At 37.4% G+C, this 17,836-nt stretch overlaps 1 protein-coding gene across 1 annotated transcript in view; it reads right to left on the bottom strand.

Annotated features, from left to right (window-relative positions):
* LOC115429709 (thyrotropin-releasing hormone-degrading ectoenzyme) overlaps nt 1–17,836 on the bottom strand; it is a 265,248-nt gene that overhangs the window by 183,946 nt on the left and 63,466 nt on the right. The window contains exon 4 of the mRNA XM_030149384.1: nt 624–750. Coding sequence (XP_030005244.1) covers nt 624–750 — 127 coding nt within the window. The remainder of the gene's footprint in view (nt 1–623; nt 751–17,836) is intronic.

Below are 17,836 nucleotides of genomic sequence, written 5' to 3'. Positions count from 1 at the left end.
TAAAAAATAAAAATGTTATAATATTTGAGCTGTGTTAATTCTGAACCATAGCAAAAATAGGCATGTTGACTTGTTTATTTTTTACACTACCACAAACATTCTTATAGGAGCTCCTCACCGGTTTGGACACTTTTTTATTTGTTGTTACTTTGTACTATACTTGATTATTAATACATCTTTCTACAAAAAACCTTTTTAAACCAAACAAAATAAGCTAAAATTCGCAAATGTCCCAGTATTTAATGTCTGAACCTAAACACTTGTGCAAAAACTGACTGCAGTTTAATTCCCAGACCTAATCACACTTTCAGCCTCCTGACACATGAGAACAAAAGGAGGACAAAGTGTTTTCTTTGCCTGATATGAGCACAAATTGATGAACCCGACAGTAATTGTCTGAAGGACAAAGAGCTGGATGACTTCCCTAAAATGGTCTGCACAAGAAAGGAAAACTGTTTTCTCTTCCCTACGCAGCAGGGGGACAGAATGTTAACTGTATAATTTTTTACAGAGAAGAGAGACACTGCAGGCGTTCACATCACTTTAAAGGGAAGAGTAGAGGATGCAAAACCTAGACAGCAACACAGCCAAACAAGACAAAAGGAAGAAGAAAACAGCCTTACCTAGTTTGGGCAGGGAGTACTGGACTTTAAAGTAGTCCTGGTAAAATCCCAGGAGCCTCTTGGTGATGTGGAGAGCGTAGTCCCCAGCTCCACTGGAAATGGCATCAGGCCGAGCGTACAGACGGATCTAAAAACAAAGATATAGACAGAGAGAAATAGGATCAGGCTGATTTCAATAGAGATGGATTTATAAACAGATACAGAGGAAATAGAATTAGCATATGCTCAACTCTAGAGAAAGCAAATGGGGTGAAGCCAAGTGTTTATTTAATCTTCACAGGAAAGGAAATGAAATTGGGCAGAGTTTATGATCAAATCAACAAGGAGACAAACAGAAGAAGGTCTCGTGTATATTAAAATCTACAGAGGAAATAATACGACAATGGAGTTAGAGTTCACATCTACAGAGACAGAAATTAATTTTTTTTTGTAAAAAGTACAATACAAAGAGAAATGGAATCAGGCCGGTGTTAGCAGGTTAGGTCTACAGAGAGTAGAACTGAAATACACCGAGATTATGTTCAGTCTGTAGATAAAATAATAAAGTCAGGTTGAGTTTAGGTTCAGATCTGCAGGAAAAGATGTGGATTTATGGTAGTGACTGGAAATCACCTCTTAAACACAGACACACATGAAAAGAAGTTTAAAGTTCGGTCTCAGGTGGATCCATGATTTCTCACAGTAAAATATTCAGAACAAGTAGAAGATGTTCTTGTCAGTATTACAAAGGTACTTCAGTTCTGTATCATATGTGTTAGGCGAATACAACCACATAGTAAAAACTAGATTTTAAAATGGAAGCCGTGACATGAGGTGGAAAATAAAAAGCTTAAGATACGAAAATAACCGAAATATGTGTCAGTGGAAAACTTAAAGTGAAAAAAAAAAAAACAACCTGTTGGACAATAATGATAACAACTAATAATTTTCAGAAGGTTACATTTAAAGTGTGACAGGTTACAGATTATTAGTTACCCTGTTAAACGTAATAATGAAAATAGTCACTTTTCCATTGGACATGTGCGCAAAACTTTACCGATATTTACTAAATGTCGAAAAAACAGAAATGCATAATATCGGTTTTTCCATTAAATCACAAATGCAATAATTTGTTTATTTATTATCGTGAGATGACACGAGAAGTCATTCCATAAACATGGCGACGAACGTAAATATGGTGCTGATTTACAGATATATTCATTACTATTATATATTACCCCTCTATTTCGTACTAAATTTAAAAATGATTTTGTTTCCTGGTGTGTCTACACATTCATGACATGTTTCTTCTTCTTCTTCGTTTGTTGTAACGTCCGTCAACATCCGTTTTTTTAATTCACCTGACTCTAGTTGCGAAAAAAGGTCTTTCCATTGCAGTTTTGCACGATATACCATTTGTGCTACACCCGAAAAACACATCTCTTGCCAGCGCAAAAACTTTTAATGGAAAAATGAGACTTGGCGAAATTGTCATTTTTTTCATTAGGTAAATTTTTATACGCAAGTTATATTTGCGCAATTTGAGGGTCAAGCGGAAAAGGGAATTTCTGGTGGCAGGCTGTGTATGTTACATCTAGTCCTTCAGTGGTGTTCTATCTGAGATAATCCACCTTTGAATATCAGTACTGTACCATGAATACTACTAACAGGGGATCACATCACAGACAGGTATCACATGTAGCAAGAATGAACACCATTAGCCATGTTGGAGACTTTGTACTCACATGGATTCAGATCACACAAACGTTTTGGAAATGCACAAATATTCAACCTAAATTCTTGTCTTTTTCTGTACCTCGGATATTTGGAAAAAACAGTGCATAAAGGAGACAGATATCTTGTCAAGATCCTCCTGGTGGCCAGGAAGAAGGCTATAACAAAGAACTGGCTTAAAACTGATGCTCCGTCTTACAAACAATGGCTTTTAATCATAGATGATATACTCGTCATGGAACATCTTACATATAAACTGAAGTTGAAAGAAAATCTCTATAAAAAACTTGGGAAAATGGATGACATTCAGGAACAAATGTATCTATTAAAGGACCTAAACACATTCTGACACACACAGGCTCTTCTTTTCATTTGTTTGTTTTCTGTTCTTATGTTTCTTTTCTTCCTCCTCAACCTGAGGAGATCGGGTTGTATTATACTGATAAAATGAGAAATAAATAAGTAGTTAAAAAAAAAAAAAGAAAAAGAATGAACACCACTAATGAAGCAAGAAACCCATTGAACACAGCTCAGCAGGTCTCCTTTCACTCATTCAACTTGAATGAATGAATGAATGAATGAATGATTTATAAAAAACATAAAGCTACTGGAGCTGCATTATGCATTATCCATTATCCAATAACAGCCATTGCACAGTTTCCTATAAAGTTGCAATAAAATGATTTTCTCATGAAATCATTGTGACTATGTGATTTATTTTCAATAGATAAAATGTAAGTGGGAGTCAGTATGTAATCATTGTACCAGGTCAAAGGTCATACTGATGTGTATAAACAGAAATAATAGAGGAGTGTGTCTGAAAACAAAATTATTCCAACTTAATGGCCAACAGTGTATGTCAGTATCCCTTTTATAATTGGGAACATTTTAATTCGTAAATGTAATTTAATTACACATTTCTTCTCTGCAGGGCTAACAGATTACACATCACATGTATGAAGTCATTTAACTGTGTGAATCAGATGATACTCAGTTACTCCTTAACACAGTGACATATAACCCAGGCTGATCCATGAGAATCTCCTTCTAGACCAATATTTTACTTCGGACTGCTTTGTCACTGCTGTTTTCTTAGCTTATTGCGCCCATAAACAGTCACTTGGTTTTACTGCCTTATCCCACTCCTCAGCTCACACTGATTGTTAGTTATCGACATCTTCTCGGAGGATTATACGACGCCGCTGCTGTGTTCGACTCAAACACAGTTCATTTGTCGCTCATGTTTTATTAGGTAATACTACATCACACTGTGGTGTGTCACCCATTATTCTGGATGAGAGGATCAGTCTAACACTGGTGTGAATACAGATCTATAGAAATTGGTTATTAATAAACAGCTGACAACACACTAGTGTTCAAAATGCAAAGAGCTGGTGTTTGTGAATAGTTGATGGGCCGTGATTATACTTTTTCAGACAGCGAATTCATGAATAATGAAGAGAACAGTATAATTCTCCAGAATATAGTGAAAAAACATGATTCACATTTCACACACAGACCAAAGTATAATATCTACTGCAAAATAGTGCAATAGAAATATAAAGTAACAGAAAAACTACTGTAACTCCCTCCTATTCAGTCTCCCCCAAAAGTCCCTCCTTAAGCTGCAACTGGTCCAAAACTCTGCCGCCCGTCTCATCACTAAACCCCCCCACCACCACCACCTCCACCACATCACCCCCATCCTCCATGAACTACACTGGCTCCCAGTCAAACAGAGAACTGAATTCAGAATCCTCCTGTACACATTTAAATCCATCCACAATCTTGCTCCTCAGTAGCTGTCAGACCTCCTCCATGTCACCACTCCAGGCCGTTCCCTCAGGTCCTCTTCCTCCTTCCAGCTCACTGTGCCCCCTGTCCGTCTCAGCACCATGGGAGGCCAAGCCTTCAGCCGCTCTGCTCCCTAGCTCTGGAATGCCCTCCCACCATCCATCCGTAACAGTGACTCTCTCCCCACATTCAAATCCAGACTCAAAACTCATTTTTTCAGAATAGCCTACCCACCATAAGTTTCACTCTCCATTTTACATCTTCATTTCTATATATCGCAATTATGCTTTTATCTGTTTATTTCTTTGTATTTTATGGATTGTCTGTTTTATCTTGTTGTACAGTGTCCTTGCGTGTCTTGAAAGGCTCTTATAAATAAAATGTATTATAATTATTAACTTTTATTAAAAAGAAAATAATGAAGCAAGTTAGTGATGCAAATGAAACCTTATCTGAGTGTAATAAGATTATGAGAGGCGTTTCTATGTGATTTATTTCCTGTTCATTGTAGATTTAAAAGTCATTGATAAGGCTTATTAGTTGTTTACTGAATCTAAAATGATGTCATCATTGCTTATGTTTGTTAACCCATAAAGACCAAAAAACAGCCACCGACGACCAAAACCATCTACTGATCTACAAAGTTTAATAACTTCTGATCCACTAATTCTATCAATACATGTAAATAATTGATTTAAAACACAATTTGTCATCCATTCATGGTCATCAGATATGACCTATTCAGACGTTCAGAGGCTCTGTAGTGAACGTGGAAACACCATCATCTTCTAGAACATTGATTCACCAATAAAACCCACAGAGTTTGATAAATAACAGTGAATAGACACACTGGGTTTATGTGCAGTTAATGATGTATTTTGCTGAAAAAGTCACTTTTTCTCTGTTTTAGATATAATATCCTTAAACTTTAATCTGAGCTTTTACAAACATCTACATCTCAACCTTTTTTCAGTGATGTACCCCCTGTGAAATATTTTTTCAGCTAAGTACCCCCTAACCAGCGCAAAGCATTTTTGGTTGAAAAAAGTGTCTTAAAACAGAGTGCTGTGCCATCAGTGTCTGATTTTTTAAACTTTGGAACTCCATTTGTAGTGGTCTCTCTTGAACTAGAGGAGAAAAAAAAGATATAACTAAAAAAAGAAAGAAAGAATTAACTTGATTATAAATAAAGATTTGGGCACATGAAAATAATTATCAACATAAAGCGTGCTCCTTTGAAATCATAGTAAAGATCTGTTCTCAAAAAGAAATAATTAGTTAACAAGTTGCACATTTCCACTGACATATGGTAGATACATCCAGCTGGAGTGAAAAAGAGTCGCCAAGTTTTCCCACAACTTGTTTGACAATGTCTGTTCCCATTCTATCTACTCTGCGGCAAACAGAGTCATCTGATAAAGGCACAGTCTTTAATTTCTCTGCTGCGTTTTTGTCCAGCATAGCCTCAGCTAGCACTATAGCCGCTGGAAGGAGCAGGTCTTCAGCGATAGTGAATGGCTTCTTGGCTTTAGCTACGACAAAGACACTGCATACGAGGTCTCCAGGGATTTGGCTGATGTTGTGGAGGCCTTCCGCATCGTGTCTTGAGATGATCTGAATGGACTCTATGCACAGCCACACTACTTCCACAACTTCAGGTGGATCCTTTATTTCCTGTCTGTCATTACTGGACCCACTGATTAATCAAGGTGTGCCCGATTAATTAGTAGTCACAACAAGTAGTAGCAGACACACCTGGATTAATCAGTGTGTCCAATAATGACAGACAGGAAATAAAGGACCCACCTGAAGTTCAGGAAGTAGTGGGGCTGTGCATAGAGCCCATTCAGACAGTTTCCTCTTAACTCTTTTGGTGCCAGACAGTTAAGGGGCTAATAAGCCTTAAAAGTGCCACAGAATTTGGCCGTTTTTCAGTATTTCGCGTCGTTTTTATAATATTCGAAGAATCCTGCAGGAAACCGCTCGGTAACATCCAACCGATTGCTGATTAGATTCAAAACGCACCGGACGCAGCAGATTCATTATTGATTGTAATTTGCATAATTTATAATAATAATAATAATAATAATAATCTTTATTTATATAGCACTTTTCATACATTAAAAACTGTAGCACAAAGTGCTTTACATATCAGTTTAAAAATCAGTACCGCCCCCCCACCCACACCCACCCACTCACCCGCACACACACACACACACACATATACATGCAAACCCACAAGCTCACACATACTTAAGAAGACTGACTGAGCACGGGTAGACCAGAACAAAAATGTACAAGTAAAAGTAAAACATCAATTTAGGAGGCGCTGTCTCAGGGAGCCATCCGCACCAGGAGGCAGCCGCCGACCCCGGCGACCAGGCACCAGCAACACAGCCCCGCATCCCAACTAGTGGGAGAGGGCCAACTGGGACCCCCACCCACCAGAAAGGAGCGGACCCCAGTGAGAGAAGGCGCCACAGCCCCCGGAGTTAAAGGTTGTATTCGTAAAGCCGATGTAATCGGCCCATGGCATTGAAAGAGTTAAAAACGTCAGGTGGCTTACCAACGTGACATCCATGTTTTGTCTTAAGATGACGCTGCAGATGTGCTGGCTTCATGCTACTGTTAGCTAGTTCCTCCCCACAGAAAAAACACAGTGCCTTGGGTGGGTTGCAACTTGTCAACGTAAATCCAAATAAAACATAATCTTCAAGATACAGCTGGAATTTTGCCGGCTCTAGTTTGGCCTTCTTTGCCACTTGCCCCTCTGTGTTTTCAAAAGAATTACGCTTCAACCACGGCTCCATTGTTTGAGTTTTCAAGTGATTGACAGGTGATGATAGGTGGCTTATGACAGGTTGGGTCGAACCATTCTGGTATGGGGGAGACCCTGGGTTTTTAGGATGATAAAATTGAATAGCCTACTGAATATAAAATTCATTTTATGAACTTATATATTTTCCTGAAATATTAAATTGATTTAATAATTATTTTTAAAGGATTTTTGCATGGATGCTACTTTTTAAATATATTTTAAAATATCACGTACCCCCTGGAGTGCCTTCACGTACCCCCGCTTGAGAACCACTGATCTACATGACCACAAAATTGAATACAGAAAAATACCTGATGTTCACTGAAAATCTACAAAATACAGAGGATAATTTTTAATATAGAGAAAAATGCATTTGGGAACTGACACAAAATCAGCACTGAGTCTTTATGGGTTAAGCTTAAGTTCATTTCCATCTGTTCCTTTCTCTGTATATGTATACAGTGTTCACTGTACAGCTGTGCATGAGCAGCAAACACATCTGATGAACTTTCCCATCAATAATCAATACTCAGAGGCTCGGGCAGCGTGGCGACCTCAGTGGTGACCTTATTGACAGAACGGCAGTGTGTGACCATCAGGATCTGTGTTTTATAATACAACACGCCTGCTACCTAACACGTTTGGATTAGTGTGTTTGAGTATTGTTTGACTGTTGAATTAAGTCGTGCAAACCTAAAATTCACTAAAATATGGAAGTGAGAGAAGGATCCTGAGTCTCTACTTCAGTAAAAGTAACAGCAAAGCAATGCAAAGATATACCATTAGGAGTAAGCGTCCTGCATAAAAAAAAAACTATTTAAGTAAAAGTATCAATGTATTAGCAGAGTAGAATGCAGAAGCTATTTCAGTAAAAGTACTGGTTTGATTACACAGTTTGATACATTAGTGTTATATATGACGTCAGTAGGTCATTAATACTGATGCATTAACATTGTTGCAGTATTTTACTCATGAGGTCAACTATTTTAAATCCAGTTTCATATGGACAGGGCAGTGTTTTTCAACCTTGGGGTTGGGACCCCACATGGGGTTGCCTGGAATTCAAATGGGATCGCCTGAAATTTCTAGTAATTGATACAAAAAACAAAAAAAAACAAAACTTACTAATAAAAAAATATATGAGTTGACAGAGACAATCACAATCCAGAAAAGACATGACAAACTGAAGCTGAAACTGAAGCACTGTGGTACTGTTGTTTATCTTTCAAATGTTCATTGTGGTTGGTTTCAGATGCTGCAGCTCTTTCATAATTCATAGTTTGAGTTATTGTTTTTTCAGTATTAATTTGCAACCTTGTAAATACAAGCTGGACTGACTGTACATTAAATAAATAAATAAATAAATAAAAATCTCACATTGTGCAGTAATCTACACCTGGCTTTTCTGCCTCTGTCCATAATAATATACATTATATAGACTAAATATAATCTAAAATTAACATTTATTTGCAACATAGTATAGCAAACAATTACATGATCAAAAACAAATTAGTTTTAGTTAAAAACAAAACAAAAAAAGTCTCTGTTTTGAATGTCTGGGGTCGCCAGAAATTTGTGATGTTAAAATGGGGTCATGCGCCAAAAAAGGTTGGGAACCACTGGGATAGGGACATCAGAGCAATATAAGGTTTTTTAAATGAGAGAAGAACGATGGAAAACAAAGTTCTGGTACATAAATCTATCTATCTATCTATCTATCTATCTATCTATCTATCTATCTATCTATCTATCTATCTATCTATCTATCTATCTATCTGATCTGATCTGCCCTCTCCAAGTGCTTTTCTGGTTGAAGCTGTTTTACACCAGGTTTCATTCAACAAATATGAAAAGGCTAATTCTTCTCATGGGAACAGAGATCACACTAAATAGAGATTTTAATGCTGTGCGTAATATTTACCCTGCCCCCCGAAGGGGAGGTAAGGGGTATTGTTTTTGGTTCGGTTTGTTTGTTTGTTAACACTCTAGCACCAAAACTATTGGTTGAATTCATACCAAATTGGGTTTATAGATTGCCAGTGACCCAAAATAGATCTCATTACATTTTGGGCAAAGTAGGTCAAGTTTAAATATTTTATGAATTTTTTTAAACATATTTTTTTTCCATTTACTTAAATTGGGCAAAATTTCAAACATCTATAAAAACATCAATTTTGTTTCAATTTACTTCAAACTTGGCACGTATATAGAGGCAACTAATATACTGACATTAGCACATGCAAAGACATGATGACATCAGTTGGATCGATGCTAAAATAAGCTACAATACATGTGAGGGGCGGGGTTTGTTGTGTCTGGTACCACTTGTTGTTTTTTCTGATTACAACCATATGAAAACAATACAGCTAAGGGTGACCTAAGACTTCTGCACAGTACTGTATGTGTTGTGTCTTAAACGTGTATCATATATGTGTTAATATTTCTACTCCACAGTGTTATATCTGTGATTTATTGTCTGATCATGGACAGATCAAGCTGGAAACCAAACTCTTAATAAACTATTTCTTGTCAGTCAATATTTTACAATAGTTGCTAGATTTATTATATGTTAACAAATGACTTCATAAATGCCTTTATTCCTTTTCTGTTATTTATGAAAGCCGCATAAAAATTGTTGCATTGCAGCTCTGCTGAAAAGTAACTCCAGCTGTCAGATTAATGTAGGGTAGTAAAAATACAATATTTGACTCTGACATAAAATAGAAATACTCATTTAGTACTGCTTGCCTCCTGTGATTCTTTAGCTCTGTCAAAATGGTTTCACTTCAGTGATTCCTCACTGATTTATTAAACTAATGTCTTGCTGTCAGGCTGACAGACAGACAGACACACAGACAGACAGACAGAAAGTCGACACTCTAAAAAGTGACTCTCTGAAACACAAGCAATTTAGCAAGTTTGCAAGAGAAAATGAGCTACTGCTGCAGTCTGGTGTAAAACACACTGAGCAGGTTGGAAATAAGTGTGAAGTCCTGCTTGTGTCTCCTGTAGGTTCATTAAACCATAAAGCACCAATGAAAGTGTTGTTCTATAAAAACACACTCATAGATGGTTGGTGCAGCAACTTATTAACCCATAAAGACCCAAACAGCCACCAGTGATCAAACGCATCTACTGATCTAAACTGTTTAAAACCCATTGATCCACTAATCCTATCAATACATGTAAATAATTGGTGTAAAATGTAGTTTGTCATCTTTTCATGGTCATCAGATATGACCCATTTGGAGGTTCAGAGGCTCCGTAGTGAGCGTGGAAACACTGTCATCTTCTACAACACTGATCCACCAGTGGAGTTTGATCAGTGACAGTGCATGGAGACACTTGGTTTTACATTCAGTTATTGATATCTTTGCTGAAAAAGTCCCTTTTTCTTCAGTTTTCTGTGTTTTTGATATAATAACTCTCAACTTTAGTTTGAGCTTTTATGAACATCTATATTATCATTGGATTAAATATAGGAAAATACATGATATGTACCAAAAAATCAAAATACAGAAGATAATGTTGTAATAAATGGTGATAAATCACTTAAGAAAAGTCAAATATAGAGGAAAAAAACAATTTTGGAAGTGCTACAAAAGTAGTACTGGGTCTTTATGGGTTAAGAACAAGAGTGTTTATTATTAAGCAGATCTTTGTAGCTCACTGGCAAGTTCTAATCAGAATCAATAACAACTTGAATTTGTGAGGTTGTCAGGTTCTGCCGCTATGTTAGAGTCCTGTGGTTTTGATGCAGGAGATCAATCTCCCAGTAGGGATGAAAGTCCATATATGACTTCTATCAGCGCTCAGTATTAACTGTATTGATATCTCTGACCATTTCAATGTTATAAACCATCAAAATTTCAAAAATCTGTTAAATAAATAAATAATTCTCAAACTTTGTAGGCATTATCCCAAGGAAGCTGCATACAAAAATGTAAACAAATCTGACTTGTGGTTTCGTTGGAGATGTTTGAAGAAATTGCGAATAAAGATGACAACAAAGACAACAACAAAGACAATGACGGACACCATGCCTTCACAGTAGCTCATGGACTATTGGCCAGTGAGCTAAAAACAGCAAAGCTAAAGGCTGCATAAGCTTTGTGCACAGTACTGTACATGTGTACATGTACACAACTTTGAGTACACCTTATATCATGAAATGATGCTTTCATATCACATTTAGGGGCTCAGATACAGACAAAAAGAAAACTGAATGGTGGAAAAAACAACATCTTTATAAATACATAACATGTGAGGGACTTCTTCTTCTACATTCTTTGTTGGGATCAAATGCAGTATTGTGAAATTCTGTGAACGTCAGTGATGTTGCAGATATGTGGATGTGGAGGAGGCTGAGGCAGATACGTAAGCGAGCAAATTGTGGACTTTTTCACAGGAAAGTGCTTTGTCAGACTCAGTTGTTAATCTTCTGAAATGTGTCACAACAACCTGCCACCTCTCCTCTGTGTGTTTGTGTGATGAATGGAGGAGTTAATCAGTCTGATCTACAGGCCTAATTACACACAAACACTGTCAGCTAATAGACAGGTGTTATCGAGGCAGCGCATGACGGTGACTTCACTGATCAATATGTATGTTTAAACCGCTGTCACACAGGAAAAAAATCAACTTGTGCCACAGTTATGTGTGTGTGGTGTGTGTGTTTTACTGAGAGAGCACCTCACTGTCAGCTGAAGGACAACACAGACCGACTATCAAACATACACATACACAATGTACCCAGATAAAACACACACACACACCACTCATGACAATTTTCACATAAAAAGCTAAGTAGGTGAACACGTAAACACACACACATGCGCACACAGCGGCTGTGATTTATTCTGCTGTATCACTGCTGTCATCACACACACATACATATACACACACACACACACACACACACTCAGAGGTAAACATTACCGTCCCAGTAATGTCACTCTGCTCTCTCGGTTTCACTTTCAGTCAAATAAATCTAGCTTTTACACGACTGTAACAACACATGAGATTCTCCACAGTTGACATTTACTGTAAAGCTGATTCTTAATGGTATCAATATGTTTGTGTCTTAAAAGCTCCTGTTACTGTAAACTGCACAAGTAACAAAACAACGGGTCAAAACACACACCTGTCTTCAAACTTTCAAGGTAATTTTTTGCACAACTTCTTCACATTGAAACATCAGGTTAGGTTCCATCTAACTTGAAAACAATTTGCAGATGCACAAAAAAATCGATGAACATTACAAAATAAAACTGTTGTATTCAGGTTGTGACAATGTTGTGTGTAATGTTTGAGATAAATGCAAAAGCAGTTTGGGTTGGATTAGAAAAGGATCATGGTTAGGGCTAAAGGAAGAAACAAGATGAATGTTACAAAACAACAGTTTACCTTGGGGTTGAAATAGGACATGAGTACTGGCCTTACTTAAAGGAGTGATATTTTGCTTTTTTTAATGGAATTATGCATTTTCAAACATTTCCCTGTGGTCGACATAAACTGTAAATGCTATACTTGGGTCTGAATTATTTATTAACCTCCTAAGACCCAGCTATGGGTTTTCTGTCCACATTTATGGACAAGAGTTTCACAGCTTTATACTGAAAAAAAAAAAACTGTCCACCACGAAGGACATTCCATAAAAATTTTAAAAACTGCATCTGAAAAAAACTGTTGCATCATGATGTTTCCAATATAGGCATTTATTTAATAAAAAACAAAACAAAGCTTGTACTTTGCTGACATTTCCTTGATCTTAGGAGGTTAACACTTGTACTCCCTCCATGCACCTACTTATTGAACTGAATGAGGTTGACCAACAACAACTCCCTTCAACAATCCAACATTTTTTCTTGAGCTTAGGCTGAAATTTATAGGAGAAAAGTGTGAGTTCTGATGTGTCATTGATAAAAAAAAAAAATCCTGAAACTCAATAAATCCGACACCAATAAATGTCTTGATCCGGTCTACACCCCTGTCATCTGTTTGGTTTCATCAGCATCAACATCAACAGAAGCTTCTCGTCTGTAGCAGTGTCACTTTTACAATGACAAGCATCAACAGAATTGCTTTTACTAAAATTAAAATGACTAAAATGAATTTTTGGCTGTTGTTTGGATGTCTGTACTTTTCAGATTGTTTGTGAGGAAACGAAAGCATCATTTTGTGTAATCACTCTTAGCCACAAGTGGCCTTTGTGTGCAGTTGGGTTGGTAGTTTACACAACACCTGTGGTCATATGCACTAGAAACCCACAGTGGATGTTGAATTAGCAGATAGTCTCTTTAAAAACCTGTCCCTATCTGCTTCTTTACAATTTCTCTTTCAACAATAAAAAGTGAGGGAGAAATGTCACTGTTTTTCTTGATGCCATTATGGTTGAATGGTTGTTATTGCGTTTTATTTTTCGCTGTGTATCATGTGTGTGTTTTGTATTGTTTGGACTTTGTATGACTGCTACCTTGGCCAGGCCTCATTTACAAAGGAGATTTCAAATCTCAATGGGACTTCCTGGTAAAATAAAGGAAAGGAAATAAATAAATAAATAAATAAATAAATAAATACAATCAAATGTTACATTATTTTTGAGAGGAAATTACCCAAATAATGAAAACCAAATACTGTCATAGTTCTTTCCTATAAATGATTTGCCTTTAAACCCCAATCATTTCCAAACTTCACTGCGGTTGTTTTGCCTCTATTACACACCATTCAATGTTAAGTGGAATCGTATGGTTAACTACAGTAAACGACAGAAGGAGGCACACTTTCAGCTGTTGACAGAAAGTCTTCAGTTAAAAACAAGACGATTAACGTAGCTAGAGAAGGCTAACGTGAAATCTGTCATTAAGAGTCCAAACACCACATTTCACCATCTAAAGCTGTCCATTATAATATTCAGCATTTCAAACAAGCTGCAAAAAATTACAGTAAACAGCCACAGCTGTTGCATCATGTGCTTTTATCCTCTTTAATCTGCAAATATTGAAACACTATTTAGACTTGATAGAACTGAATGGAATATAATTATTTCATAATGGATTTAGAATCACTAAAATGTTATTAACGGGGTTCTATGCAGTATAGATATTCCAAACTTTCAACATCAACAGATAGTCATATAACAGAACACACAAAGGACCAATCAATGAATCGACACTGTGTATCCACAGACTAGATCACTCACTGAATAAAATGTCAAGTTCATTGTTGATATGCATTTGTATTATCCTATATTATAAAAGGGAAGTGGACTCTGTCTGTGTGTCATGGGCATCACACAAAATCCAGAAATAGCTGACTGCTGCATAATTATGTATTTTTGGTCAAGGAACAGACTAGCGAAAACAACAAGTTGATAGGACCAATATTTTGGGAGATATTAGCAAATTTGGAATACAATAGCCTCCAAATGGCCAATCACAATGCTATGCCCAGAATCAAAGAATCATCATTGAAGAGGGTTACCTAGCAACAGATAAACAATAGGGCCACGTTGCCATGCTGTCAAATTTCATGTGCAGTAACAGACATGCCAGCTGAGAGGTTATTCAACTGAAAATACCAGTGGAATTTACCAAGAAAGGAAAGAAAGGAACTGTAACAGAGGATCTAGTGGTCATGGTTCCAAACGGGTCAACGCACTAGTGATATCATGAAGTTTCCTTCTACAAAGAAAAACTAGCTGGATACACTATAGTCAGTCACAACAACACTGTCTCTTATAAGTCAGCTGACTACATTATAACTCTGTTAGCTTAGCTCTGTGTAAAGACAGAAAAAGGCTAAAGTAAAACCATAAATCACCTCTATTTTCCATACAGTTTGTGTTGTCAGCAGTTGCAATGAAAATTTGTTAGGAATCATCCAAACAAGGTCAGAACTGTCATAGTTTAGTCTGAACTGTGGATCAACAAATGGCAGAAATAAAAGCATCACATAATCACTTCATACCATAATAACATCATAATATCATATATAATCATAATGACCTCCATAAGCCTCATAATCAAACTCACCTGTGTAGATGAAATGCTGTGATTTCAGCATCAAACTCCATTGTTTTCATTTATCGCTGTGTCCCGTTGTAAAAACATGAGTGTTAAAGTTGTTTCTCAGCTGTTCTCACCCCATTTCGTCACTTTCTGATGCTAAAAAACCTTGAGACTGGCAAAGTGACTCACTACTCCCTCTAGTAGTCACATAAATCAATCCAATACATTAGTGTCTTTGGGCTGTCTTCAGAGCTCTTTATTCTAAACAATCCAGTGATAATTTCTGATATTTTAAGACATTTGAAAATAGAAATACTGCATATAAACTGCAAAAATCAAATCTTACTAAGTGTATTTTTCTCATTTCTAGTCAAAATATCTCATCACACTTAAAATAAGACATAATTGTGATGCTGATAGTACGGACCCAGAACCCAAATGCAGAACTAGGAGGCGGATGTAAAAGTTTACAGAGTTTATTTTGTACAGGTAGTACAGATAGATAGATTATGACAATGAACAGGATCTTGAGGACAGCGGCCAAGGAAGTCCTCAAGGGATTCGTCCTCCGGTCTATGGACACGAACCCACGGTTTGACTCTGGGTTTTGAGTCGGCACCCCGACTAGGGAAAAGCAGAGGGAGGTCAGGGACGGAAACAGGTCATGCACGGGAGAACAAACAGTCAGGCAACAGGACATAAGGGTAAGACAAGCTCACGTACCAAAAAACCAGGCGAAGACGTCAAAAACCAGGAAGGCAGAGGGAGGCAGACAAAACCGACAGGGAGCAGGCAAAATCAGGCAAAACAGGATGACAAAACGGGTCGAAGAACAGGAAGGCAAACGAACAGACAAGATCAAAACGCTGGTAAGTAAACTGCGAGAGATTACGAACTGGCATCTGACCAGGGGAAAAGACAGGACTTAAATACACAGAAGGGAGGGAAGACAACGAGACACAGGTGGCACACATCAGGGCGGAGTCAGGTAATCAGGGAAAAGGTGAACACAATCAAGGAAGGGAAGTAAAGACAACAGACACGACACATGAGGAAAAATTAACAAAATAAAACAGGAAGTGACAGACAAACATGAAAACCAGACTAACGTCTGGTGGCAGACTTCACAATAATAACCCGAAGAGTAACTTTTCATTGAGATATAAGAACTTATTTTTAGACAACAGATCTTGAAAATCTTATTTCAAGAAATCTTATCAAGATAATTTTCACTTGTTCCATTGGCAGATTTTTTTTGCTTAATTCAAATGCCAATGGAACAAGTGAAAATTATCTAGGTACGATTTCTTGATTTTAAAGAACTACTGTCTGAAAACAAGTTCTTACATCTCACTGAAAAGTTAATCTTTAGGCGATTATGTCTTATTTTAAGTGTGAAGAGATTTTGACAAGAAATGAGAAAAATACACTTGGTAAAATTTTGATTTTTGCAGTGTAGCCCCTTTCAACCTTGCAGAAGATGTAACTTGTACAAAACCAACAGAAGCTGCAGCTCCTCTGCTGTCATCATTGAATCCACTTAATTTTTCAACAATATTTAGTGTCATTCAGGTCATTGGAACCAAAACTCTGACCATTTTTACTATATTCCAACCCTACCTATACCAATTATGAATACACAAATAGTAACACTAATACCACTGCACACATTTACCTCTCCTCTCCCCTCTCCCTGCAGGACAGATTTTTCTATAAAAATTCAAACTTTTTTAAAGCTCCTCTTATTCCCCACATTTTCCTCCCTCCACCAGAACTCATCTCAGAGCGCGACAGCCAGCAGAGTGAATATCTGCTCAGAAAGGCGAGGCTTTATTCAAATCGTAGCTTCTTTCGGTGGACTGGCAGCGAGCAGTTGAATTGAATATCATCTCCTGAGGATTCCTCAAACGCTTCCAGTCATGTTCTCACAGGTGAGGAGAAACCAGGATGCATTACATTTTTGAATAGGGGTGGGGGTTCTCCAAAGACTGAAATATGCTGCTTTCCTCGGACTAAAACCATTGCATGGTGGCTCAGCAGTCAGCTCCCACCGGACCTCACAGAAAGGAAGTCCTGGGTTTAAACCTGACCCGGTAAGTTTGCATGTATCTGTGTGGGTTTCCTCGGATTTCTTCCAACAGTTGAGAAACGTGAAGGTGTGCTGAGGTGGAAACTTTAAATTGCCCCTAGGTGTGGATGTTGATAGGGTGAATGGTTATGGGTCATGTTTTTTTACCTTTGTGACAGACCAACTCAAAGTCTACTAGACAGACTATCCTCTGGAGCGTCCTCTGTCTGGAACTCACTCCTACAAGTTACAATATGTGCGAGGGGCAGGGTTTGTTGGGCCTGGCACCACTTTTTTTGTACATGTACACAACTTTGATGCAAATACCCATAGATTAACATTCAAGAGCTCAGGTATAGAAAAAAACCCTAAGCGGAATGGCAGAAAAATCAGCATCTTTATAAACGTGTAAACATCTGAGGGACTTGTCCTTCCTCTATAGGCAGGTCTTATCAGCTGTGTGGGGATAACACCAAATCAAATATCAGCACAGAAAATGGGAGATAAATGCAATTACCTGCACTGTAATAGCTAATATAATAAACTCAACATAATGCAGTTTTCCACCGCTTTACTTTATCACAACAACAACAACAATAACAGTAATTCCTACTCTCTGTTCTGCTATGCCATTTCTCTGCTCAACACTAATGCTGTTTATGGTTTAATGCCCATTTAACAACTAGGCTATTATTTGTCACTGGTAAATCTGCCTTTAATGAAAGTTAATGAATTAACTGAACTCACAGTAAAAGCTTTATAAGGAACTAAACGAATTATGCATCCTGAACTGCTGGAAGACCTTTAATGA

This window comes from Sphaeramia orbicularis, chromosome 12, assembly GCF_902148855.1.
Source record: "Sphaeramia orbicularis chromosome 12, fSphaOr1.1, whole genome shotgun sequence".
Lineage (NCBI taxonomy): Eukaryota > Metazoa > Chordata > Actinopteri > Kurtiformes > Apogonidae > Sphaeramia > Sphaeramia orbicularis.
Note: the sequence above shows the minus strand (reverse complement) of the source record. Positions and strands in the feature narration are given on the sequence as shown.